At 51.6% G+C, this 24,129-nt stretch overlaps 5 protein-coding genes across 12 annotated transcripts in view; 4 read left to right on the plus strand and 1 right to left on the minus strand.

Moving 5' to 3' along the window:
* Nucleotides 1–24,129, minus strand: part of UBAP2 (ubiquitin associated protein 2) — a 160,851-nt gene that overhangs the window by 69,468 nt on the left and 67,254 nt on the right. For 5 of the 8 annotated variants that reach the window (XM_072359573.1, XM_072359568.1, XM_072359572.1 and 2 more), the window contains 2 exons: nt 23,621–23,712; nt 23,164–23,214 (listed from right to left, as the gene is read on the minus strand). In XM_072359573.1, coding sequence (XP_072215674.1) covers nt 23,164–23,214; nt 23,621–23,712 — 143 coding nt within the window. The remainder of the gene's footprint in view (nt 1–23,163; nt 23,215–23,620; nt 23,713–24,129) is intronic. The other 3 variants (XM_072359574.1, XM_072359570.1, XM_072359575.1) reach the window with 1 other exon arrangement.
* On the plus strand, nt 2,849–3,601 carry LOC140264249 (interferon type A1/A2-like). Its single transcript, XM_072359873.1, has one exon. It carries the CDS (start codon nt 3,017–3,019, stop codon nt 3,599–3,601), a length of 585 nt encoding a protein of 194 aa, XP_072215974.1. The 5' UTR covers nt 2,849–3,016.
* LOC140264251 (interferon type A1/A2-like) lies at nt 7,264–8,016 on the plus strand. The gene has a single exon (XM_072359875.1). The coding sequence runs from the start codon at nt 7,432–7,434 to the stop codon at nt 8,014–8,016; it is 585 nt and encodes a 194-aa protein (XP_072215976.1). The 5' UTR covers nt 7,264–7,431.
* On the plus strand, nt 11,678–12,430 carry LOC140264260 (interferon type A1/A2-like). Its single transcript, XM_072359890.1, has one exon. The coding sequence runs from the start codon at nt 11,846–11,848 to the stop codon at nt 12,428–12,430; it is 585 nt and encodes a 194-aa protein (XP_072215991.1). The 5' UTR covers nt 11,678–11,845.
* On the plus strand, nt 18,671–19,255 carry LOC140264266 (interferon type A1/A2-like). The gene has a single exon (XM_072359901.1). The coding sequence runs from the start codon at nt 18,671–18,673 to the stop codon at nt 19,253–19,255; it is 585 nt and encodes a 194-aa protein (XP_072216002.1).

Below are 24,129 nucleotides of genomic sequence, written 5' to 3' on the forward strand. Positions count from 1 at the left end.
GCCACGATGCGCTGCTTTGGTTCTAGGAGAAAAACAGTGCTGGTAACACACCGACGCTTACTTGTGCTGCCAAGCGGTGCTACACAGGGCCGAGGCCATTGCCAGCAAAAGGCCCGAGGAGCTGGGAGGGAGCAGAACTAGGACAGCTGACTCAAACTGGCCCAAAGGGATATACACCCCCCTACCACACGACATCAACGGAAGCAGTCTTGGGGAGGGTGGGAGTTCAACTCGCGCGCTCTTCCGCTCCTCGCGTGGCTGCAAAGCCGCTCTGCGCCCTGTCAGAAAAGTCACAGCTGTCAGGCAAAGTCCCCGGTGACTGCAAAGAAGGAAACATCCCTCCCCGTTTTAAGAAACGGAGGAAGAAACACATCAGGAACCACAGGCCAGTGAGCCTCACCTCTGCGCCTAGGAAGATCACAGAGCAGATCTGCCAGGAACAGAGGGACGAGCAGGAGACCCCAGACAGCCCGCACGGCTACACCAAGGGCACATCGTGCCTGACTAACCGGGTGGCCTCCTACGATGGAATGACCGCATCGCTGCACAAGGGGAAGGCAACCCATGTCGTCTATTATGCCGACTTCTGCAAGGCTTGCCCCGCACCTGTATCACTAAACTGGACAGACGTGGGCTCAAAGGGTGAGCTATTCGCTGGATGAGGAATGGGCTCCATGGTCGCGGCCTGGGGGCTGCTGTCAATGGCTCTACGCCCAGGCGGAGGCCGGACACGAGCGGCGTCCCGCAGGGTCCGTCCCGGGGCCACTGCTCTTCAACATCTTCATCGGCAACACAGGTGACGGAATCCACTGCACCCTCAGCAAGTTTGCAGACTTCACGCCCCAAGCTGAGCCATGCAGCTGATACGGCAGAAGGAACGGAGCCCATCCAAACGGACCTCGGCAAATGCAAACCCACCTGGGCCCATGAATACCCAATGAGGTTCAACAAAGTCAAGTGCAAGGTGTCGCGCTTGGGCGGGGACAACGCCAGATCCCTACACAGCATGACAGATCAACACCTTGAGGGCAGCCCTGCCCAGAAGGTCTTACGGGCTCTGGTAGATGAAAAACTTCACACGGGCTAGCAGCGAGCACCTGCGGCCCGCAAGGCCAACCGCATACTGGCCTGCATCGACAGGAGCGGCCAGCAGGGTGACGGAGGTGACTGTCCCCCACCACCACCACTCTCCTCTGCCCTCGCAACACCCCGTCTGGAGTAATGCGTCCAGGTCCAGGGCCCCCAGCCCAGGAAAGACGGGCAGACTTTGCTGAGAGGGCAACAAGAGCAGGGCCACAAGGACAACCAGAGGGCTCGAGCACTTCTCCTACAAAGACAAGCTGAGGGAGCTCTGCCTCTTCCGTCTGGACAAGACCAAGCACCAGGGAGACCACGTAGCAGCCTGCCAGCACTTAAAGGGATGTCTGTCATACACAGGAGGGAAATCAACTTCGCACACGGGTAGATAGTGATAGAACACGGCTTCAAATGAAAGAGATCATGGTCAGACGCCACGGGGAGACGGACGGAGGTCAGGCACCACCACGCCATGCCCAGGGAAGATTCTGGATCCCCCATTCCCGGAGGGGTTTGAGGCCAGGCTGGATGCAGCACTGGGAAGCCTGCTCTACAGCTTGAGTTCTGCGGTCGGCAACCGCACCCGCAGCAGTGAGTGGCAACGAGGTGACCTCTGAGGCCCCTTCCAAAGCAAGCCATTCTTTGATTCAAAGGGGGCCTACGGGACACCCGGAGTGGGAAAAGTAAACACGGACTGCCATGGCAGGACAAGGGCCAATACCTTTCAACTAAAAGGCGGGAGGCTCGCATTAGATGTTAGCAAGAGACTTTGTCCTCCAAGGGGCGCAGGAGCGCAGGATAAGGTCACCCAGAGAAACCGAGAACGCCCCGACACTGGAAGCCTCTCACAGCATGCCGGATGGGGCTCTGGGCAACCCGCTCTAGTGGAAGGCAGCCCGGCCCACGGAAAGTGGGCGTTGGAAGTGCACGGTAGTTGAGGGACCCCCAACCCAAACCACCCTCTCATTCTGCCATCTCCTCGAGTCTCCTCATCCTCAAAAGGTGCTTAATAGCTACAGCGCAGGGCTCAGCTCCATCACGTTTGCGCACTCCTCCTGGACAGCGACAAGCCTTCGGCCTTTGCAATGCAAGATCCATGGTTTACAACTACCCTCCTGCTGCTGCGTTTCCTCCTTCTCACCAGACGCCACGGGAAGAAAGGAAAAGACCGTGGAAAAAGGCGACGCAATGCCTGACGAGCACCACAGCCACAGGCTCTGCTCGGGAGGATACTTTCCCTTTCTCTTTCTTCCTCAACCACAAGCCTTTCCTACATATTCTCAACTGCTTCCGACACGGGCGGCGCTGCCTCCACCAACTGCAACAGCAGCCAGCCCAAAGTTCCTCACGCTGCCGGAAACTACCCAAGGTTCTTCCATCGCGCACCGCTTGTCAGTGCTTTGTGAAAAACAAACAGAAACGATGCACGGAAAGCAAACCACGGGCAACACACTTCTCATTCAAGTCGAAAGACCAAGGCCCATTACGGCATTACGGCATTACGTAAGAAAAGTAGAGTTGAACAGGAAGAGGGATTTCACTGAAGGATACACCACAGCTCTCGCTGCGCGCCTAAGGGAAAGGATGAAAAAAAAAAAAAAAAGAATGTATCTGCACAACAGCTGGCCCAGGACATTCCGCCCCCATCACTTTCACATCCCCCTTCCAACCCTTGCTGCCAGCCACCCCACAACACACCGCCGGACAAGCATCTCCACCAACTGCCCCACATGCAGCCAAGCCACTTGCTCGCAGACCACAAAAACCAATAGCCAAAAGTGAAAGCCACGGGCAAAACCTCTCGGCAACAGGAAAGCGAGGAAAGGAAAGATGCCATGCCACATAAAGCCGGCACCACAGCAGCACACAGACCGCTGCCACCACCCGCACCACCACCGAGCCCCACCAGCCTCCTGCACAGCACAACGCCAGTCCCACCATGGCTGTGCCTGCAAGCTCACAGCACCCACGAGGGTACGGCATCCTGCTCCTCACGCTCCTTCTGAAAGCTCTCGCCACCACCGCCTCTGCCTGCAGCCACCTTCGCCCCCAGGACGCCACCTTCTCTCTCGACAGCCTCCAGCTCCTCCGGGACATGAATCCCAGCCCACCCCAGCTGTGCCCACAGCACAGTGCACCGCCTTGCTCCTTCAACGACACCATCCCGGACACCAGCAACACCCGGCAAGCCGACAAAACCACCCACGACATCCTCCTGCACCTCTTCAAAATCCTCAGCGGCCCCAGCACTCCAGCCCACTGGATCGACAGCCAACGCCAAAGCCTCCTCAGCCAGATCCATCGCTACACCCAGCGCCTCCAGCAGTGCCTGGCCATCAGCAACACGCGCTCCCGGACACGATGGCCTCGCAACCTTCACCTCACCATCGACAAACACTTCAGCTGCCTCCAAAACTTCCTCAGTGACAACGACTACAGCGCCTGCGCCTGGGACCTCGTCCTCCTGCAAGCTCGTAACTGGTTCCAGCACATCCACAACCTCACAGGCAACACGCGCACTTAGCCCCAAACGCACCTCCAACCCTCTTCCTATTTATCTATTTATTCAACTATTTATACAAAACGCTATTTATTCACCTATTTATTCTTTTTATTTATTCCAACAAAATAAAGTTCTCCTTTGCAAAACTGCCTGCAACTGCCTCCTTTCGCTCAATCTCACAAGCCCCTTTCGGGGGCAACCCGCCCCACCATTCTCACACGCACCTTTGAAAACTCGCGTACCCGCTTACGTCCCGCGTCAACCCTGACGGTGGGCAGACATCCACCAGTTCAGCACAAAAAGCTGCCAAAGGAGGGACACCCGCGGCAACACGACCGTCCGGTTATGGCTAACAAGCTTGAAGGAATAAGCTGATCACCCCTTTCAGCACAGAAGCTCGACGGTCACTGCGGTACCGCGGTGACGGCTTGTCCCTCAGTCGTGTGAAATCAGCCCCACACTTGACTCGAGTCTTGAGAACCACGATGGAGAACACAAAGGCGGCGTATGACCGCAGGAGTCGACTCTCCACGCAAATCCTGTCACACGTCACCCCGCAGAGAGAAACCCACAAGCTTCAGCTTCTAAGGGGAGGCAGAGCTACCTTGGGGAAGCAGAGAAGAGAAAGGCAGAGACAAGGAAGGAGACAAGAGAGCTAAGAGACGGGAAGCTACAGTCATCTTACTCCACCAAGACGTGGGCGGAGAGGGAGGGGATGCACCTTATTGGCAACCACTCTGCCTCACCTCTGGGTAGACAACCCTGGGACAGCATGCATTTGGATAGCGCTACGTCTTAGTTTCAGCTGGGACAAAATCCTTCCTTCAGAGCGCCTGCCACGATGCGCTGCTTTGGTACTAGGAGAAAAACAGTGCTGGTAACACACCGACTCTTACTTGTGCTGCCAAGCGGTGCTACACAGGGCCGAGGCCATTGCCAGCAAAAGGCCCGAGGAGCTGGGAGGGAGCAGAACTAGGACAGCTGACTCAAACTGGCCCAAAGGGATATACACCCCCCTACCACACGACATCAACGGAAGCAGTCTTGGGGAGGGTGGGAGTTCAACTCGCGCGCTCTTCCGCTCCTCGCGTGGCTGCAAAACCGCTCTGCGCCCTGTCAGAAAAGTCACAGCTGTCAGGCAAAGTCCCCGGTGACTGCAAAGAAGGAAACATCCCTCCCCGTTTTAAGAAACGGAGGAAGAAACACATCAGGAACCACAGGCCAGTGAGCCTCACCTCTGCGCCTAGGAAGATCACAGAGCAGATCTGCCAGGAACAGAGGGACGAGCAGGAGACCCCAGACAGCCCGCACGGCTACACCAAGGGCACATCGTGCCTGACTAACCGGGTGGCCTCCTACGATGGAATGACCGCATCGCTGCACAAGGGGAAGGCAACCCATGTCGTCTATTATGCCGACTTCTGCAAGGCTTGCCCCGCACCTGTATCACTAAACTGGACAGACGTGGGCTCAAAGGGTGAGCTATTCGCTGGATGAGGAATGGGCTCCATGGTCGCGGCCTGGGGGCTGCTGTCAATGGCTCTACGCCCAGGCGGAGGCCGGACACGAGCGGCGTCCCGCAGGGTCCGTCCCGGGGCCACTGCTCTTCAACATCTTCATCGGCAACACAGGTGACGGAATCCACTGCACCCTCAGCAAGTTTGCAGACTTCACGCCCCAAGCTGAGCCATGAAGCTGATACGGCAGAAGGAACAGAGCCAATCCAAACGGACCTCGGCAAATGCAAACCCACCTGGGCCCATGAATACCCAATGAGGTTCAACAAAGTCAAGTGCAAGGTGTCGCGCTTGGGCGGGGACAACGCCAGATCCCTACACAGCATGACAGATCAACACCTTGAGGGCAGCCCTGCCCAGAAGGTCTTACGGGCTCTGGTAGATGAAAAACTTTACACGGGCTAGCAGCGAGCACCTGCGGCCCGCAAGGCCAACCGCATACTGGCCTGCATCGACAGGAGCGGCCAGCAGGGTGACGGAGGTGACTGTCCCCCACCACCACCACTCTCCTCTGCCCTCGCAACACCCCGTCTGGAGTAATGCGTCCAGGTCCAGGGCCCCCAGCCCAGGAAAGACGGGCAGACTTTGCTGAGAGGGCAACAAGAGCAGGGCCACAAGGACGACCAGAGGGCTCGAGCACTTCTCCTACAAAGACAAGCTGAGGGAGCTCTGCCTCTTCCGTCTGGACAAGACCAAGCACCAGGGAGACCACGTAGCAGCCTGCCAGCACTTAAAGGGATGTCTGTCATACACAGGAGGGAAATCAACCTCGCACACGGGTAGATAGTGATAGAACACGGCTTCAAATGAAAGAGATCATGGTCAGACGCCACGGGGAGACGGACGGAGGTCAGGCACCACCACGCCATGCCCAGGGAAGATTCTGGATCCCCCATTCCCGGAGGGGTTCGAGGCCAGGCTGGATGCAGCACTGGGAAGCCTGCTCTACAGCTTGAGTTCTGCGGTCGGCAACCGCACCCGCAGCAGTGAGTGGCAACAAGGTGACCTCCGAGGCCCCTTCCAAAGCAAGCCATTCTTTGATTCAAAGGGGGCCTACGGGACACCCGGAGTGGGAAAAGTAAACACGGACTGCCATGGCAGGACAAGGGCCGATGCCTTTCAACTAAAAGGCGGGAGGCTCGCATTAGACGTCAGCAAGAGACTTTGTCCTCCAAGGGGCGCAGGAGCGCAGGATAAGGTCACCCAGAGAAACCGAGAACGCCCCGACACTGGAAGCCTCTCACAGCATGCCGGATGGGGCTCTGGGCAACCCGCTCTAGTGGAAGGCAGCCCGGCCCACGGAAAGTGGGCGTTGGAAGTGCACGGTAGTTGAGGGACCCCCAACCCAAACCACCCTCTCATTCTGCCATCTCCTCGAGTCTCCTCATCCTCAAAAGGTGCTTAATAGCTACAGCGCAGGGCTCAGCTCCATCACGTTTGCGCACTCCTCCTGGACAGCGACAAGCCTTCGGCCTTTGCAATGCAAGATCCATGGTTTACAACTACCCTCCTGCTGCTGCGTTTCCTCCTTCTCACCAGACGCCACGGGAAGAAAGGAAAAGACCGTGGAAAAAGGCGACGCAATGCCTGACGAGCACCACAGCCACAGGCTCTGCTCGGGAGGATACTTTCCCTTTCTCTTTCTTCCTCAACCACAAGCCTTTCCTACATATTCTCAACTGCTTCCGACACGGGCGGCGCTGCCTCCACCAACTGCAACAGCAGCCAGCCCAAAGTTCCTCACGCTGCCGGAAACTACCCAAGGTTCTTCCATCGCGCACCGCTTGTCAGTGCTTTGTGAAAAACAAACAGAAACGATGCACGGAAAGCAAACCACGGGCAACACACTTCTCATTCAAGTCGAAAGACCAAGGCCCATTACGGCATTACGGCATTACGTAAGAAAAGTAGAGTTGAACAGGAAGAGGGATTTCACTGAAGGATACACCACAGCTCTCGCTGCGCGCCTAAGGGAAAGGATGAAAAAAAAAAAAAAAAGAATGTATCTGCACAACAGCTGGCCCAGGACATTCCGCCCCCATCACTTTCACATCCCCCTTCCAACCCTTGCTGCCAGCCACCCCACAACACACCGCCGGACAAGCATCTCCACCAACTGCCCCACATGCAGCCAAGCCACTTGCTCGCAGACCACAAAAACCAATAGCCAAAAGTGAAAGCCACGGGCAAAACCTCTCGGCAACAGGAAAGCGAGGAAAGGAAAGATGCCATGCCACATAAAGCCGGCACCACAGCAGCACACAGACCGCTGCCACCACCCGCACCACCACCGAGCCCCACCAGCCTCCTGCACAGCACAACGCCAGTCCCACCATGGCTGTGCCTGCAAGCTCACAGCACCCACGAGGGTACGGCATCCTGCTCCTCACGCTCCTTCTGAAAGCTCTCGCCACCACCGCCTCTGCCTGCAGCCACCTTCGCCCCCAGGACGCCACCTTCTCTCTCGACAGCCTCCAGCTCCTCCGGGACATGAATCCCAGCCCACCCCAGCTGTGCCCACAGCACAGTGCACCGCCTTGCTCCTTCAACGACACCATCCCGGACACCAGCAACACCCGGCAAGCCGACAAAACCACCCACGACATCCTCCTGCACCTCTTCAAAATCCTCAGCGGCCCCAGCACTCCAGCCCACTGGATCGACAGCCAACGCCAAAGCCTCCTCAGCCAGATCCATCGCTACACCCAGCGCCTCCAGCAGTGCCTGGCCATCAGCAACACGCGCTCCCGGACACGATGGCCTCGCAACCTTCACCTCACCATCGACAAACACTTCAGCTGCCTCCAAAACTTCCTCAGTGACAACGACTACAGCGCCTGCGCCTGGGACCTCGTCCTCCTGCAAGCTCGTAACTGGTTCCAGCACATCCACAACCTCACAGGCAACACGCGCACTTAGCCCCAAACGCACCTCCAACCCTCTTCCTATTTATCTATTTATTCAACTATTTATACAAAACGCTATTTATTCACCTATTTATTCTTTTTATTTATTCCAACAAAATAAAGTTCTCCTTTGCAAAACTGCCTGCAACTGCCTCCTTTCGCTCAATCTCACAAGCCCCTTTCGGGGGCAACCCGCCCCACCATTCTCACACGCACCTTTGAAAACTCGCGTACCCGCTTACGTCCCGCGTCAACCCTGACGGTGGGCAGACATCCACCAGTTCAGCACAAAAAGCTGCCAAAGGAGGGACACCCGCGGCAACACGACCGTCCGGTTATGGCTAACAAGCTTGAAGGAATAAGCTGATCACCCCTTTCAGCACAGAAGCTCGACGGTCACTGCGGTACCGCGGTGACGGCTTGTCCCTCAGTCGTGTGAAATCAGCCCCACACTTGACTCGAGTCTTGAGAACCACGATGGAGAACACAAAGGCGGCGTATGACCGCAGGAGTCGACTCTCCACGCAAATCCTGTCACACGTCACCCCGCAGAGAGAAACCCACAAGCTTCAGCTTCTAAGGGGAGGCAGAGCTACCTTGGGGAAGCAGAGAAGAGAAAGGCAGAGACAAGGAAGGAGACAAGAGAGCTAAGAGACGGGAAGCTACAGTCATCTTACTCCACCAAGACGTGGGCGGAGAGGGAGGGGATGCACCTTATTGGCAACCACTCTGCCTCACCTCTGGGTAGACAACCCTGGGACAGCATGCATTTGGATAGCGCTACGTCTTAGTTTCAGCTGGGACAAAATCCTTCCTTCAGAGCGCCTGCCACGATGCGCTGCTTTGGTACTAGGAGAAAAACAGTGCTGGTAACACACCGACTCTTACTTGTGCTGCCAAGCGGTGCTACACAGGGCCGAGGCCATTGCCAGCAAAAGGCCCGAGGAGCTGGGAGGGAGCAGAACTAGGACAGCTGACTCAAACTGGCCCAAAGGGATATACACCCCCCTACCACACGACATCAACGGAAGCAGTCTTGGGGAGGGTGGGAGTTCAACTCGCGCGCTCTTCCGCTCCTCGCGTGGCTGCAAAACCGCTCTGCGCCCTGTCAGAAAAGTCACAGCTGTCAGGCAAAGTCCCCGGTGACTGCAAAGAAGGAAACATCCCTCCCCGTTTTAAGAAACGGAGGAAGAAACACATCAGGAACCACAGGCCAGTGAGCCTCACCTCTGCGCCTAGGAAGATCACAGAGCAGATCTGCCAGGAACAGAGGGACGAGCAGGAGACCCCAGACAGCCCGCACGGCTACACCAAGGGCACATCGTGCCTGACTAACCGGGTGGCCTCCTACGATGGAATGACCGCATCGCTGCACAAGGGGAAGGCAACCCATGTCGTCTATTATGCCGACTTCTGCAAGGCTTGCCCCGCACCTGTATCACTAAACTGGACAGACGTGGGCTCAAAGGGTGAGCTATTCGCTGGATGAGGAATGGGCTCCATGGTCGCGGCCTGGGGGCTGCTGTCAATGGCTCTACGCCCAGGCGGAGGCCGGACACGAGCGGCGTCCCGCAGGGTCCGTCCCGGGGCCACTGCTCTTCAACATCTTCATCGGCAACACAGGTGACGGAATCCACTGCACCCTCAGCAAGTTTGCAGACTTCACGCCCCAAGCTGAGCCATGAAGCTGATACGGCAGAAGGAACAGAGCCAATCCAAACGGACCTCGGCAAATGCAAACCCACCTGGGCCCATGAATACCCAATGAGGTTCAACAAAGTCAAGTGCAAGGTGTCGCGCTTGGGCGGGGACAACGCCAGATCCCTACACAGCATGACAGATCAACACCTTGAGGGCAGCCCTGCCCAGAAGGTCTTACGGGCTCTGGTAGATGAAAAACTTTACACGGGCTAGCAGCGAGCACCTGCGGCCCGCAAGGCCAACCGCATACTGGCCTGCATCGACAGGAGCGGCCAGCAGGGTGACGGAGGTGACTGTCCCCCACCACCACCACTCTCCTCTGCCCTCGCAACACCCCGTCTGGAGTAATGCGTCCAGGTCCAGGGCCCCCAGCCCAGGAAAGACGGGCAGACTTTGCTGAGAGGGCAACAAGAGCAGGGCCACAAGGACGACCAGAGGGCTCGAGCACTTCTCCTACAAAGACAAGCTGAGGGAGCTCTGCCTCTTCCGTCTGGACAAGACCAAGCACCAGGGAGACCACGTAGCAGCCTGCCAGCACTTAAAGGGATGTCTGTCATACACAGGAGGGAAATCAACCTCGCACACGGGTAGATAGTGATAGAACACGGCTTCAAATGAAAGAGATCATGGTCAGACGCCACGGGGAGACGGACGGAGGTCAGGCACCACCACGCCATGCCCAGGGAAGATTCTGGATCCCCCATTCCCGGAGGGGTTCGAGGCCAGGCTGGATGCAGCACTGGGAAGCCTGCTCTACAGCTTGAGTTCTGCGGTCGGCAACCGCACCCGCAGCAGTGAGTGGCAACAAGGTGACCTCCGAGGCCCCTTCCAAAGCAAGCCATTCTTTGATTCAAAGGGGGCCTACGGGACACCCGGAGTGGGAAAAGTAAACACGGACTGCCATGGCAGGACAAGGGCCGATGCCTTTCAACTAAAAGGCGGGAGGCTCGCATTAGACGTCAGCAAGAGACTTTGTCCTCCAAGGGGCGCAGGAGCGCAGGATAAGGTCACCCAGAGAAACCGAGAACGCCCCGACACTGGAAGCCTCTCACAGCATGCCGGATGGGGCTCTGGGCAACCCGCTCTAGTGGAAGGCAGCCCGGCCCACGGAAAGTGGGCGTTGGAAGTGCATGGTAGTTGAGGGTCCCCCAACCCAAACCACCCTCTCATTCTGCCATCTCCTCGAGTCTCCTCATCCTCAAAAGGTGCTTAATAGCTACAGCGCAGGGCTCAGCTCCATCACGTTTGCGCACTCCTCCTGGACAGCGACAAACCTTCGGCCTTTGCAATGCAAGATCCATGGTTTACAACTACCCTCCTGCTGCTGCGTTTCCTTCTTCTCACCAGACGCCACGGGAAGAAAGGAAAAGACCGTGGAGGAAGGCGACGCAATGCCTGACGAGCACCACAGCCACAGGCTCTGCTCGGGAGGATACTTTCCCTTTCTCTTTCTTCCTCAACCACAAGCCTTTCCTACATATTCTCAACTGCTTCCGACACGGGCGGCGCTGCCTCCACCGACTGCAACAGCAGCCAGCCCAAAGTTCCTCACGCCGCCGGAAACTACCCAAGGTTCTTCCATCGCGCACCGCTTGTCAGTGCTTTGTGAAAAACAAACAGAAACGATGCACGGAAAGCAAACCACGGGCAACACACTTCTCATTCAAGTCGAAAGACCAAGGCCCATTACGGCATTACGGCATTACGTAAGAAAAGTAGAGTTGAACAGGAAGAGGGATTTCACTGAAGGATACACCACAGCTCTCGCTGCGCGCCTAAGGGAAAGGATGAAAAAAAAAAAAAAAGAATGTATCTGCACAACAGCTGGCCCAGGACATTCCGCCCCCATCACTTTCACATCCCCCTTCCAACCCTTGCTGCCAGCCACCCCACAACACACCGCCGGACAAGCATCTCCACCAACTGCCCCACATGCAGCCAAGCCACTTGCTCGCAGACCACAAAAACCAATAGCCAAAAGTGAAAGCCACGGGCAAAACCTCTCGGCAACAGGAAAGCGAGGAAAGGAAAGATGCCATGCCACATAAAGCCGGCACCACAGCAGCACACAGACCGCTGCCACCACCCGCACCACCACCGAGCCCCACCAGCCTCCTGCACAGCACAACGCCAGTCCCACCATGGCTGTGCCTGCAAGCTCACAGCACCCACGAGGGTACGGCATCCTGCTCCTCACGCTCCTTCTGAAAGCTCTCGCCACCACCGCCTCTGCCTGCAGCCACCTTCGCCCCCAGGACGCCACCTTCTCTCTCGACAGCCTCCAGCTCCTCCGGGACATGAATCCCAGCCCACCCCAGCTGTGCCCACAGCACAGTGCACCGCCTTGCTCCTTCAACGACACCATCCCGGACACCAGCAACACCTGGCAAGCCGACAAAACCACCCACGACATCCTCCTGCACCTCTTCAAAATCCTCAGCGGCCCCAGCACTCCAGCCCACTGGATCGACAGCCAACGCCAAAGCCTCCTCAGCCAGATCCATCGCTACACCCAGCGCCTCCAGCAGTGCCTGGCCATCAGCAACACGCGCTCCCGGACACGATGGCCTCGCAACCTTCACCTCACCATCAACAAACACTTCAGCTGCCTCCAAAACTTCCTCAGTGACAACGACTACAGCGCCTGCGCCTGGGACCTCGTCCTCCTGCAAGCTCGTAACTGGTTCCAGCACATCCACAACCTCACAGGCAACACGCGCACTTAGCCCCAAACGCACCTCCAACCCTCTTCCTATTTATCTATTTATTCAACTATTTATACAAAACGCTATTTATTCACCTATTTATTCTTTTTATTTATTCCAACAAAATAAAGTTCTCCTTTGCAAAACTGCCTGCAACTGCCTCCTTTCGCTCAATCTCACAAGCCCCTTTCGGGGGCAACCCGCCCCACCATTCTCACACGCACCTTTGAAAACTCGCGTACCCGCTTACGTCCCGCGTCAACCCTGACGGTGGGCAGACATCCACCAGTTCAGCACAAAAAGCTGCCAAAGGAGGGACACCCGCGGCAACACGACCGTCCGGTTATGGCTAACAAGCTTGAAGGAATAAGCTGATCACCCCTTTCAGCACAGAAGCTCGACGGTCACTGCGGTACCGCGGTGACGGCTTGTCCCTCAGTCGTGTGAAATCAGCCCCACACTTGACTCGAGTCTTGAGAACCACGATGGAGAACACAAAGGCGGCGTATGACCGCAGGAGTCGACTCTCCACGCAAATCCTGTCACACGTCACCCCGCAGAGAGAAACCCACAAGCTTCAGCTTCTAAGGGGAGGCAGAGCTACCTTGGGGAAGCAGAGAAGAGAAAGGCAGAGACAAGGAAGGAGACAAGAGAGCTAAGAGACGGGAAGCTACAATCATCTTACTCCACCAAGACGCGGGCGGAGAGGGAGGGGATGCACCTTATTGGCAACCACTCCGCCCCACCTCTGGGTGGACAACCCTGGGACAGCATGCATTTGGATAGCGCTACGTCTTAGTTTCAGCTGGGACAAAATCCTTCCTTCAGAGCGCCTGCCACGATGCGCTGCTTTGGTTCTAGGAGAAAAACAGTGCTGGTAACACAGCAACGCCTACTCGTGCTGCTAAGCAGTGCTACACAGGGTCAGGTCCATTTTCTGAACATTCACTGCCTTCTCAGCACAGTACTTCTGGTCTATGCTTCTGTCCCATCACAGCCTGGACCATATCGCAATGCTTTTTTGATATCTGTGATATGCTCCAGAACACCAGCACCCACTGAGCTGCCATTTCCTCTCTGTTCCCTTCAACACCTTTTGTTATTCCTCAGCAGTCCCAACACTACAGCCCAGTTTATTGGCAGCCTGTGTCCAGAACATAACCACACTGACAATTTATTCCATCATCTTTTGGAATGCTTTGTTGGACAACTATACCTGCTGCCAGACACAGGGCCCCTGCCGCCTTTACTTCAGCACCAATATCTTTTTCAGTTCCATCCTCAACTTCCTCCAGCACAAGTACAGTGCTTTTACCTGGGACCACATCTTCTATCAGGCTCATAACTGCTTCCCACACATGGACACACTCATACGACAGATGAAAAGTCGAACTCCTCTCACAACCTGTTCCAAACATCTCAACACCCAGTGACTGTCCCCAGTCAATGGCAACAGCCGTCTATCGAGAGGAACCCACCACAGCTTGGGCTGGGTGAGCCCAGCACCGTTTACTCAGCCTTCCTCCACCCAATGGCTGCAGCAACATGGAGACAGGCATGACTGAGCCCAGCCCACTGGCACCACATCAAGGCCCGAGCTTGGCTGTGGCAGAGTTCATCTTGCCACAGCGCCTGGCCCACACCACAGCCTCAACTTGTGTGGAATGGAAGGAAGAAATCTTTACCATGAGAGACAATCAGAAGACAGACTGATGGCAATGGGAAGAGGCACAGCAGCTCTTACCCTCAGCATTATGGAGGCCATCTCTACTGCCCCTGGTGGAGGGAATGGTCCCAGTGGCTGCATATTACTCACACAGGCCGACACCTATTTATTACCTAGTATTTTTAAATTTTTTCATCCTTTCTTTTTTATCCTTTTTCTTTATTATTTAATTTACTTGTATTTATTTCTTCTTTTGTTTATTAATTATTTTTTTCCTGGAAATAAAGACTGAAAATAGAAAGAAGGATGAGGAGAGGAACTTCTCCTACACACATGCCACAGACAAAGGCAGATTTTTTGCTGGCAGGCCTCCTGCAGTCTGCACACATAAGGGTCCCTCGTTCATCACCACCTCTGAGCTGCCCATTACAATTATGGACCAGGGGGTTGCCATGGACCAGCACATCTCTTCAGTCACCGAGCCTAGGTGCAACTCCCACAGACACTGGATCCTGGCATTGCAAGTCCACCATAGTAACATGATGTTTGCCCCATGAGCTCTGGTTCTGTCACCACTCAGCCACTCCCTTCCCAGTACCAAGGTGTGAAATCCACTGTCAGTAGACTTTGAAACCATCAGTCTAGTTCAGCCAGCCTCTCAGCAACATCTTGGGGTTGCTTTGGGCTTACTGGGGCTGCATGGAGAAAGAGCATCTTAAAGGAAAACGGGAGATCAACAATAGCCTGTCAAGATCTCAATGAAGAGCTGCACACCACTGCTAATAACTCCATACAGAAAGCACTGAAAGAAAATGACAAAAAATACAGAAGATGGCCAGGGCCTGCTCATTGCTCACCTGCCTCCACCATTACTTTGCACTTCTGTATCCCAACAAACCCTTCAAAAAGTGCAATGTCCCCTGTACACTACTACCCAACACAGCCTAACCCAGCCAGCACACACACACACAGAGTCCACACAAATTTAACTGACCACAAATCATCAGCACTGGCTGCTTCTTTACTCTTTGACCCCTACCACCACAAAAAACACTTCTTTCAGGTACTATGCAAGAAACCCAGAGTGAGAAAACACTGAGTCCCAGTAACTCTAGCCTTCTGAAAAGGACTAAGGGCCTGTTCTCTGTGCTCAGTCAAACCACCCTCCATATCACCACTGTGAAGACAATGCTCTGTGCTAAAGCAAGTAGTCAAATCCCTTACAGCAAGAAAGTGAGGAAACAAGCTGGATCTCGGCAATTCAAAGACAATACAAGCAATTGTTAGGATGCGCAGGGAAAAAACTAAAAAGGCAAAGCCCAGCTTAAACTCAACTTGATCACTGCAGTAAAAGAGAACAATTTTTTTTTTTCTTTTTTACAAATATATAAACAACAAGAGGAGGGCAAAGAAGAACCTCCATGCTTTATTGGATGAGGCAGGGAACATGACCACTGAGGATAAGGAAAAGGCTGAGTTTCTCAGTGCCTTCACAGTATCGTGCGAGTTGGAAGGGACCTTAGAGATCATCGAGTCCAACTCCTGGGATTCAAGCCCTCTGTGTAGCAGAGCGGCACTTCTACCACTTGCACCACAGGGGGGATTCGAACCCCGGACCTCCAGTGTTGCAAGCAGCAGTTCTACCACGTGTGCCACCGGGTCTTCTTTGCATCTGTCTTTAAAAGACAGACCACTTATCCTTGGGGTACTCTATCTTCTGACCTAGAAATCTTGGATGAGGAACAGAACAAATTCTTGAAGATTCAGGTGGAAACAAAGGACTAGTACTCCACTTGGACTGATGAAAGTCAACAGGGCCAGACTGAATCCACTTGAGGGTGCTGAGGGACCTGGTAGAAGTGATTGCCAAGCCATTTGCCACCATCTGTCAGCGTTCCTTGTCATCCGGAGAGGTCCCATAGGATTGGAGGCTTGCCATTGTGAATCCCATCTTCAAGAAGGGTCATAAGAAAAATCCAAGGAACTACAGACATGTCAGCCTGACCTCAGTGAGGAAAGGTTATGGAGCAGATCATCTCAAGGGAGATCAAACATTATGTATAGAACAACCAAAATATCAGAACCAGCCAGCATGGGTTCATGAAAGGCAGGTCCTGCTTGACCAACATGATCTCATTCTATGATCAAGTGACCTGCCTGGTGGAAGAGAGAAAAGCTGTTGATGCAGTCTACCCAAACTTCAGAAAAGCCCCTGACACTGTCTCCCACAGTATTTTCCTGGAGAGGCTGGCAGCCTGCGGCCTGTACAGATACACTCTATGCTGGGTAAAGAACTGGCTGTATGGCTAAGAGTGGTGTACCCCAGTCAGTTCTGGGGCCTATCCTGTTCAATATCTTTCTTTATTGATCACCTGGATGAAGGCACTGTGCACACCCACAGTTCGGATATAACAACACATTGTCTGGAAGTGTATATTTGTCTGGGGATAGGAAGGCCCTACAGAGTGATCTGGACATACAGGATATTGGACTGAGGCCAGTGTGATGATGTTCAACAAGGCCAAGTTCCAGGTCCTGCACTTTGGCCACAACCAACCAGACTTGGAGCAGAGGGGCTTGAAGACTGTGTAGAGAAAACAGACCTCAGGGTGTTGGTCAACACTCAGCTGAACATGAGTCAGCAGTGGGCCCAGGTGGCCAAGAAGGCCAATGACATCCTGGACTGTATCAGAAATATTGTCATCAAGAGGAGCAGGGAAGCGACAATCCTTCCATACACAGCCCTGGTGAGGCCACACCTTGTGCACTGTGTTCAGTTACGGGCACCTCACTATGTCACTGAAGCCCTAAAGCGTGTTCAGAGAAGAGCAGTTAAGCTGGTAAGGGGTCTGGCACACAAGTCTTACGAAAGCAGCAGAGGGAGCTGGGATTGTTCAGTCTGGAGAAGAGGAGGCTCAGGAGTGACTTTATCACTCCCTACATCTACTTGAAGGGAGGCTGTGGTGAGGTGAAGGTTGGTTTCTTCTCCCATGTAACTAGTGATAGGACTACAGGGAATGGTCTCAAGTTGCCCCAGGGAAGATTTAGGTTGAACACTAGGAAATAATCCTCTGAGAAAGTGGTCAGGTGCTGAAATGGGCATGCCCAAGGATGTGGTGGACACCGGAAGTTTTCAATAAATATTTAGATGACATACAGGGGGACATGTTTCAGTGGGAAACAGTGGTGATAGGTGGATGGTTGGACTGGATGACTTTGGCGGTCTTTTCCAACCTTGGTGACTCTATGATTCTAATACACTCAGTTACACAGCATGAGACAGGGTGCTCAGAGATGTGGATGTGCCATCCCTAGAGACATTCAGGGTCAGGATGGATCAGGCTCTAAGCAACCTGATCTAGCTGCAGATGTCCCTGGTTCATTTTATGGGAATTGGTTTAGATGACCTTTAAAGGTCCCATCAAACTCAAACAATTCTGTGAGTCCACACACACAGTACCTTACACCATCTTCTAAGGCAGCTGAAGATGAGAGAAATATAGGACACTCTAACTTGAATTTCAGATCTTCTAAACCAATGAAGTCATGAAATCATAATCTTCCCCAGGAATACAATTCAACACCCAATCAGAGACTGGGAAGTTTGAGAGATATCCATCCTTGCAGACAGACAGAAGTATCAGTCGACAAGGCATTCAGAAAACTCTGACAAAACTACTCTCGGTACCAGATTGCAAAGAGAACTATCAGGAAAGAATTCTTCCACAATAAAATGACATGCAAAAATTCCAAAATATGAAAAGATGCTCTGACTCATTAAAAACACAGAAACAGAGAAACAGAGAAATTCCAATACTGTAACACAACTACAAAGCAAACGTTCAATTCACATTGCAAGAAAACAGAAAAAACTAAGAACATGAAGTTGTTCACAACAAAACTTTGTGGCTGTTTTTTGATCTCCTAAACGCAACACATGAAGACAACTGTCGTGAAATTAGTATGGCTTTACAGCTTTCAAGGTACAAGAGCTCACATAAGACTTCCATTCAGAAATATTCCCAGTTAAATAAAAGAGAAAATATTGAGAGATTTCCATCAGTCAAAATACTAGAAACTGAAGACAAACGCCAATATGCTCAAGGACAGGCTATGAAGGAGAGCTCCAAGATTGATGAGAAATACATACAATGCAAGAAGTCCAAAAGGTAACAAGAAATGATGCATTGATATAGGAAAATAAAAATAACTAAATACACAAAACCTACAAACAATATTATATTACTCCATAACATTGAAAAATACATTTGAGCAGGACTGGACACCTCAGTGGAAGATGAAAAACACCAGAACTATCAGAGGAAGCAAACAGGTAAGAACACATCCACGGCACAGATGCAACAAAAGCCCATAGCACAGCACCAACCCCACAAACACACTTCCTTGCAAACCACAAGAAACCAACAGCCAAAAACGAAAACCACAGACGGAAATTCTCAGCAGGAGGAAAGTGAGGAAGGGAAAGATGCCACGCCACATAAAGCCGGCACCACGGCAGCACACAGACCGCTGCCACCACCCGCACCACCACCGAGCCCCACCAGCCTCCTGCACAGCACAACGCCAGTCCCACCATGGCTGTGCCTGCAAGCTCACAGCACCCACGAGGGTACGGCATCCTGCTCCTCACGCTCCTTCTGAAAGCTCTCGCCACCACTGCCTCTGCCTGCAACCACCTTCGCCCCCAGGACGCCACCTTCTCTCTCGACAGCCTCCAGCTCCTCCGGGACATGAATCCCAGCCCACCCCAGCTGTGCCCACAGCACAGTGCACCGCCTTGCTCCTTCAACGACACCATCCCGGACACCAGCAACACCCGGCAAGCCGACAAAACCACCCACGACATCCTCCTGCACCTCTTCAAAATCCTCAGCGGCCCCAGCACTCCAGCCCACTGGATCGACAGCCAACGCCAAAGCCTCCTCAGCCAGATCCAGCGCTACACCCAGCGCCTCCAGCAGTGCCTGGCCATCAGCAACACGCGCTCCCGGACACGATGGCCTCGCAACCTTCACCTCACCATCAACAAACACTTCAGCTGCCTCCAAACCTTCCTCAGCGACAACGACTACAGCGCCTGCGCCTGGGACCTCGTCCTCCTGCAAGCTCGTGACTGGTTCCTGCACATCCACAACCTCACAGGCAACACGCGCACTTAGCCCCAAACGCACCTCCAACCCTCTTCCTATTTATCTATTTATTCAACTATTTATACAAAACGCTATTTATTCACCTATTTATTCTTTTTATTTATTCCAACAAAATAAAGTTCTCCTTTGCAAAACTGCCTGCAACTGCCTCCTTTCGCTCAATCTCACAAGCCCCTTTCGGGGGCAACCCGCCCCACCATTCTCACACGCACCTTTGAAAACTCGCATACCCACTTACGTCCCGCGTCAACCCTGACGGTGGGCAGACATCCACCAGTTCAGCACAAAAAGCTGCCAAAGGAGGGACACCCGCGGCAACACAACCGTCCGGTTATGGCTAACAAGCTTGAAGGAATAAGCTGATCACCCCTTTCAGCACAGAAGCTCGACGGTCACTGCGGTACCGCGGTGACGGCTTGTCCCTCAGTCGTGTGAAATCAGCCCCACACTTGACTCGAGTCTTGAGAACCACGATGGAGAACACAAAGGCGGCGTATGACCGCAGGAGTCGACTCTCCACGCAAATCCTGTCACACGTCACCCCGCAGAGAGAAACCCACAAGCTTCAGCTTCTAAGGGGAGGCAGAGCTACCTTGGGGAAGCAGAGAAGAGAAAGGCAGAGACAAGGAAGGAGACAAGAGAGCTAAGAGACGGGAAGCTACAGTCATCTTACTCCACCAAGACGCGGGCGGAGAGGGAGGGGATGCACCTTATTGGCAACCACTCCGCCCCACCTCTGGGTGGACAACCCTGGGACAGCATGCATTTGGATAGCGCTACGTCTTAGTTTCAGCTGGGACAGAATCCTTCCTTCAGAGCGCCTGCCACGATGCGCTGCTTTGGTTCTAGGAGAAAAACAGTGCTGGTAACACACCAATGCTTACTCATGCTGCCAAACGGTGCTACACAGGGCCATCGTGTACTCACCATGGCTACTCACCACTTTCTTATTTAACTGAATCTATTCATTTGTATCATGTTTTTCATCTGTTAAGTATTTATATGACAGAAATAAAAACCTTTTATAAGACATTTACCAATAGTTTTGCTATCAGAATCAATAAATCATCACTGGAGTGAATAAACCTCCATATGTCGTGTACTCACCCACCCACTCACCCGCCTCCACAAAAGCCTCAGGAGATCCCCAGATTCTCGTCTGCACACAGGCACCTGCAAGGACGGACATTCTTCCATACATTTAAGGCCAATCTTCATCTCCTGTCTGCCAATAACTTGCTAAGAACATGACAAGGCAGCGGGTAGATCTACTGATGATCCTGCACATTCACCGAGTACTCCTCTCTAACTTTTTCTTACTTTGTTAACTGTTGTGCATAAATATTATGACATTTTTCCTAAAATGTCTGGACATTCATTTTATTGATGTCACATGTTTTACAGGCATAGCAGTGAAATGCTCAGACAGGTGTGCATTCAAAGCCCCTCATACATTCTGAGCACGTCTTATTCTCTGCACCAAGCCAACACCTGTAGCCATGAGCAGATCACTTTGTACTAGCATCAAAGCTGCCCTGACATAAGAGGAGCCTCAAAGACATGCTCCCACAGCTGTGATATACGTAGCTCCATTGCTTATCAACAAAAGGTGACAGCAGTCCCAAGCAGACATGAACAGTCTCATTCCTAACACACGAACTTGAGAACTGGCCAGGCTAAAGACTGATAAAATCATTTAGGACTTACAGCATCCTATCCAGCAACCACACTTATTCCCTGATGCTCAATTTGCCTAACTCCTTTTCCACTTTTCAAGAACTAAAGTTTAAAGAACCAGATCCCATCTTCATCTCTTTAGCAGCATCTTCTGCCTTTATAGGTAAACGTAAACTACACCATCTTTCTGACACAAATGTCATTGGAAAAGTATGAAGCAGGACATAAGCATGGTCCCCTCTACCAACAGCGGCCAGAGGATCAGACATGGGTTTGAAGCAGCATACATCTTTGTGTTAAAGGACTGGGTGCCCACACTGACCGCAACCCAGCAAAGCCCACAGCTCTTGCACCTCCTGCTCATCTGTACCGTGCATGCTGCTGAGCCCAGACCACAGTTAATATTGCTCTCTCATCTCACATTTTTTTACACATAGTGCACCAACAAAGGAACCCTTCCCACATTTCCAAGACTTTCTGTTCACTGCCTTACACAAACTCAAGTTAACACAGCTCTGTTTTGTGAAGTGAAGTGAGCACCTGTTCTAGCATCACAAGCCTACTTCTAACACTTTCTGCAGCACAGCTTTCATTACTGGTAGCTTTTCTACTTTTATTTTTGTCCAAGCATGTTCTTGCTCGTATCTGTTGCCCATTTCTTTACCTCACATTCATCAGATCAAATATTTCTTCCAAACTTATTATTTTTATTTTTTTTCCCAATTCCACAGGGTTGTTTCTTACTTCAGTACTACTACTCTTATTACTCCATTATAATAGGACCTCCATGACACATTTGCTGTGTTTTTCTAGCCATCTTGTAACTTCTTTCCAGAACTGGTATCAGGTTGCCACGTCTTCATTTAGCTAGGCCTTTCCCTTTGTATCAATACGGAGTCATCTGCTCTCTCTGCAACTTTTCCAACTCTCAAAAACCTTTTACTAGAAAACAAAAATGGTTTTCAGAAACCTTCATCGCTGATCTCCAAATCACTGAGTACTGGTTACATCAGACCTCAATTTAAAATCTTCCACCAAACAACTTTCCGATAACAGGTCAGTTTTCCACTATAGTTGTGTGACAACTATGAAGCTTCTTTTGAAGCTAAGCATCAGTATTTTTTCCCATGGCTTTTCTTTTCCCCATTGCAGGAAATATTCACCCTTTTTAACATTACCCATTATTTCTGGTTTTGGTCCCACTTGTCATTTCTTCTGGCAATCCACTTTTCTTCCAGCATACCGTTAATTATCAGTTATTACCCACTTTCTGATTTTCCATCCATCTCAATTCAGCTATCAGACGGGGTTTTTTGAAATCCTTTCTTTCTCAACTGATTTCTGTTTTCAGATCTTAATCACAGCACTGTCCTGGGTGCCTACCCTTCCCTTTGATTTTCAAGGACATCCTTGTACTCCATTTGGCTAACCCCAAGACTCCACACAGAACACCTGGCACTTACTAGAACTTGGCCAAAGCATTCACCCAGTAATATCTCTTCTCTTCAGATCACTGCTCATTGCTCCCTATTTTTTTTTTGCCTATATGCATACATTGCACTGCTTTACCCTTTTTATTTTTCTGAGTTACATGCTACCATCCTCACCTCAGTTTTCAGGGTGAGGGGTAACAATTCTTCACCTTTTTACATTGTAGGCCAAGGATCCTTATGAGTCTAACCGCTTATAATCTGAGTTTCTCTCACACGTCCTGTGTATTCTGCATTCAGTTTAAAAAAACCTTTTTCATACTTTCCCTCTTGCTGCTCATCTGTTGAAGTGTTTGCTACCATATCACATACTGCAAATATGTCAGACTGTAACAGCCTTCACAATTGTAACATGCACAAAATGGTTGTCAACGTGTACACTATGCCATTACAGATAGCTGTCTGTGTACTATGCCACTCCTTGCTAGGAGTTCACACTCAGATTTCAATTAGAATTGATGAGATTTCATACTGTTGTTTCAATACAGAAAAAAGAATTCTAGTCAAAGCACAGAACATGCTTCTATATTCCATTTGCAGATAGACAAATGAAATAATTGCTCTACATCAGTCTACAACATCTAGTGAAATCATTTCTGGATATTCAAAAAAACAACATGAAACATGCAGATAAGCTCTTAATCACCATTATGTGAAGTAATTTAAATTGTGCAGTGATTTGTGTGGTACAGATGATCAACACTGAAGATAAGTTGTTTATAATGAAACAAACTCAAGCTATTTACTTACCATTGGCAGCCTGGATTGAAGCATCTGAAGATCATCATAACCATAAATCTGCTTGAAGACAGATAAAAATACAACATTATAACACTTTTCTCTGGTGTTGATGATTTCAGGGCTTTAAACAGCTTGATCTAGACTCAGCCTCAATTAAAGGTGTAGGGCTAAATGTTGCATTGTGCAATGACAGAGCACCATAGAATTTCCAGGCAAATAGAGTCAGGAAGGGACTGAAATGTTCTATCACTCTAATGTAGCTCAGTCAGGTCCGCAGAAACAATCCTGAAGTTTTCTATTATTATCAGTGAACACCAAAAAATATAATTTGTATTTCTTCAACGTTTACAGCAAGAATTCCAGGTACAATACGTGTCAACTCAAATGCCTTGGCATAGACACAGCAGCAGGTCTGGAGGGCCCACTTGCATCAAGGTTTACGGACAAGTACAATTAAATTGCTTACTGGGTAGGCAGGTAGAAGTCCTCCAGGTCCCACAATATACTGGTTATGCAACAAGGGCGGTACACCCTGGGGCAGGTTGGGGGGAGCTTTGCCTGCAGAACCAAAATACAGACACTTAAAAACAAACAAATAATAATAATAAAAAATCTTTAGAAAAGAAAAGGCTTCAGCCCTGAGACAAGATAGCTCACAGGCCCTGGAGCTGCACTAGCTCAGCTTTTAAAGAGCAGAACAATACAGAAGAATTTAATGAAGGTTAGTTTAATGCCTCACATCCACATATCAAGGAAAGGAAAGCACAAACTAATTTAGGCTGAAAACAATCCCATCAGGGAACAGTCCAATTTTGTCATTTAGTTAGGCAGAACTACAGGAAAGAAGTTCCCGCAATTCTTAAGGCCTCTCTTGAAGGCAAAAATTTAGGCAATGCTCTTGATCTGGAAAGGAATTCTTTCATTTTCTGCTCTGTCAGTACATTCCCCTTTGCTGCCAGCAATAGACAAGTAAGC

The sequence above is a fragment of the Excalfactoria chinensis genome, chromosome Z (assembly GCF_039878825.1).
Source record: "Excalfactoria chinensis isolate bCotChi1 chromosome Z, bCotChi1.hap2, whole genome shotgun sequence".
NCBI lineage: Eukaryota > Metazoa > Chordata > Aves > Galliformes > Phasianidae > Excalfactoria > Excalfactoria chinensis.

Bases quoted from the DNA above. Each gene is read 5' to 3' on its own strand.
- LOC140264251 (XM_072359875.1), top strand. From the start codon at position 7,432: ATGGCTGTGCCTGCAAGCTCACAGCACCCACGAGGGTACGGCATCCTG.
- LOC140264260 (XM_072359890.1), top strand. From the start codon at position 11,846: ATGGCTGTGCCTGCAAGCTCACAGCACCCACGAGGGTACGGCATCCTG.
- LOC140264266 (XM_072359901.1), top strand. From the start codon at position 18,671: ATGGCTGTGCCTGCAAGCTCACAGCACCCACGAGGGTACGGCATCCTG.
- LOC140264249 (XM_072359873.1), top strand. From the start codon at position 3,017: ATGGCTGTGCCTGCAAGCTCACAGCACCCACGAGGGTACGGCATCCTG.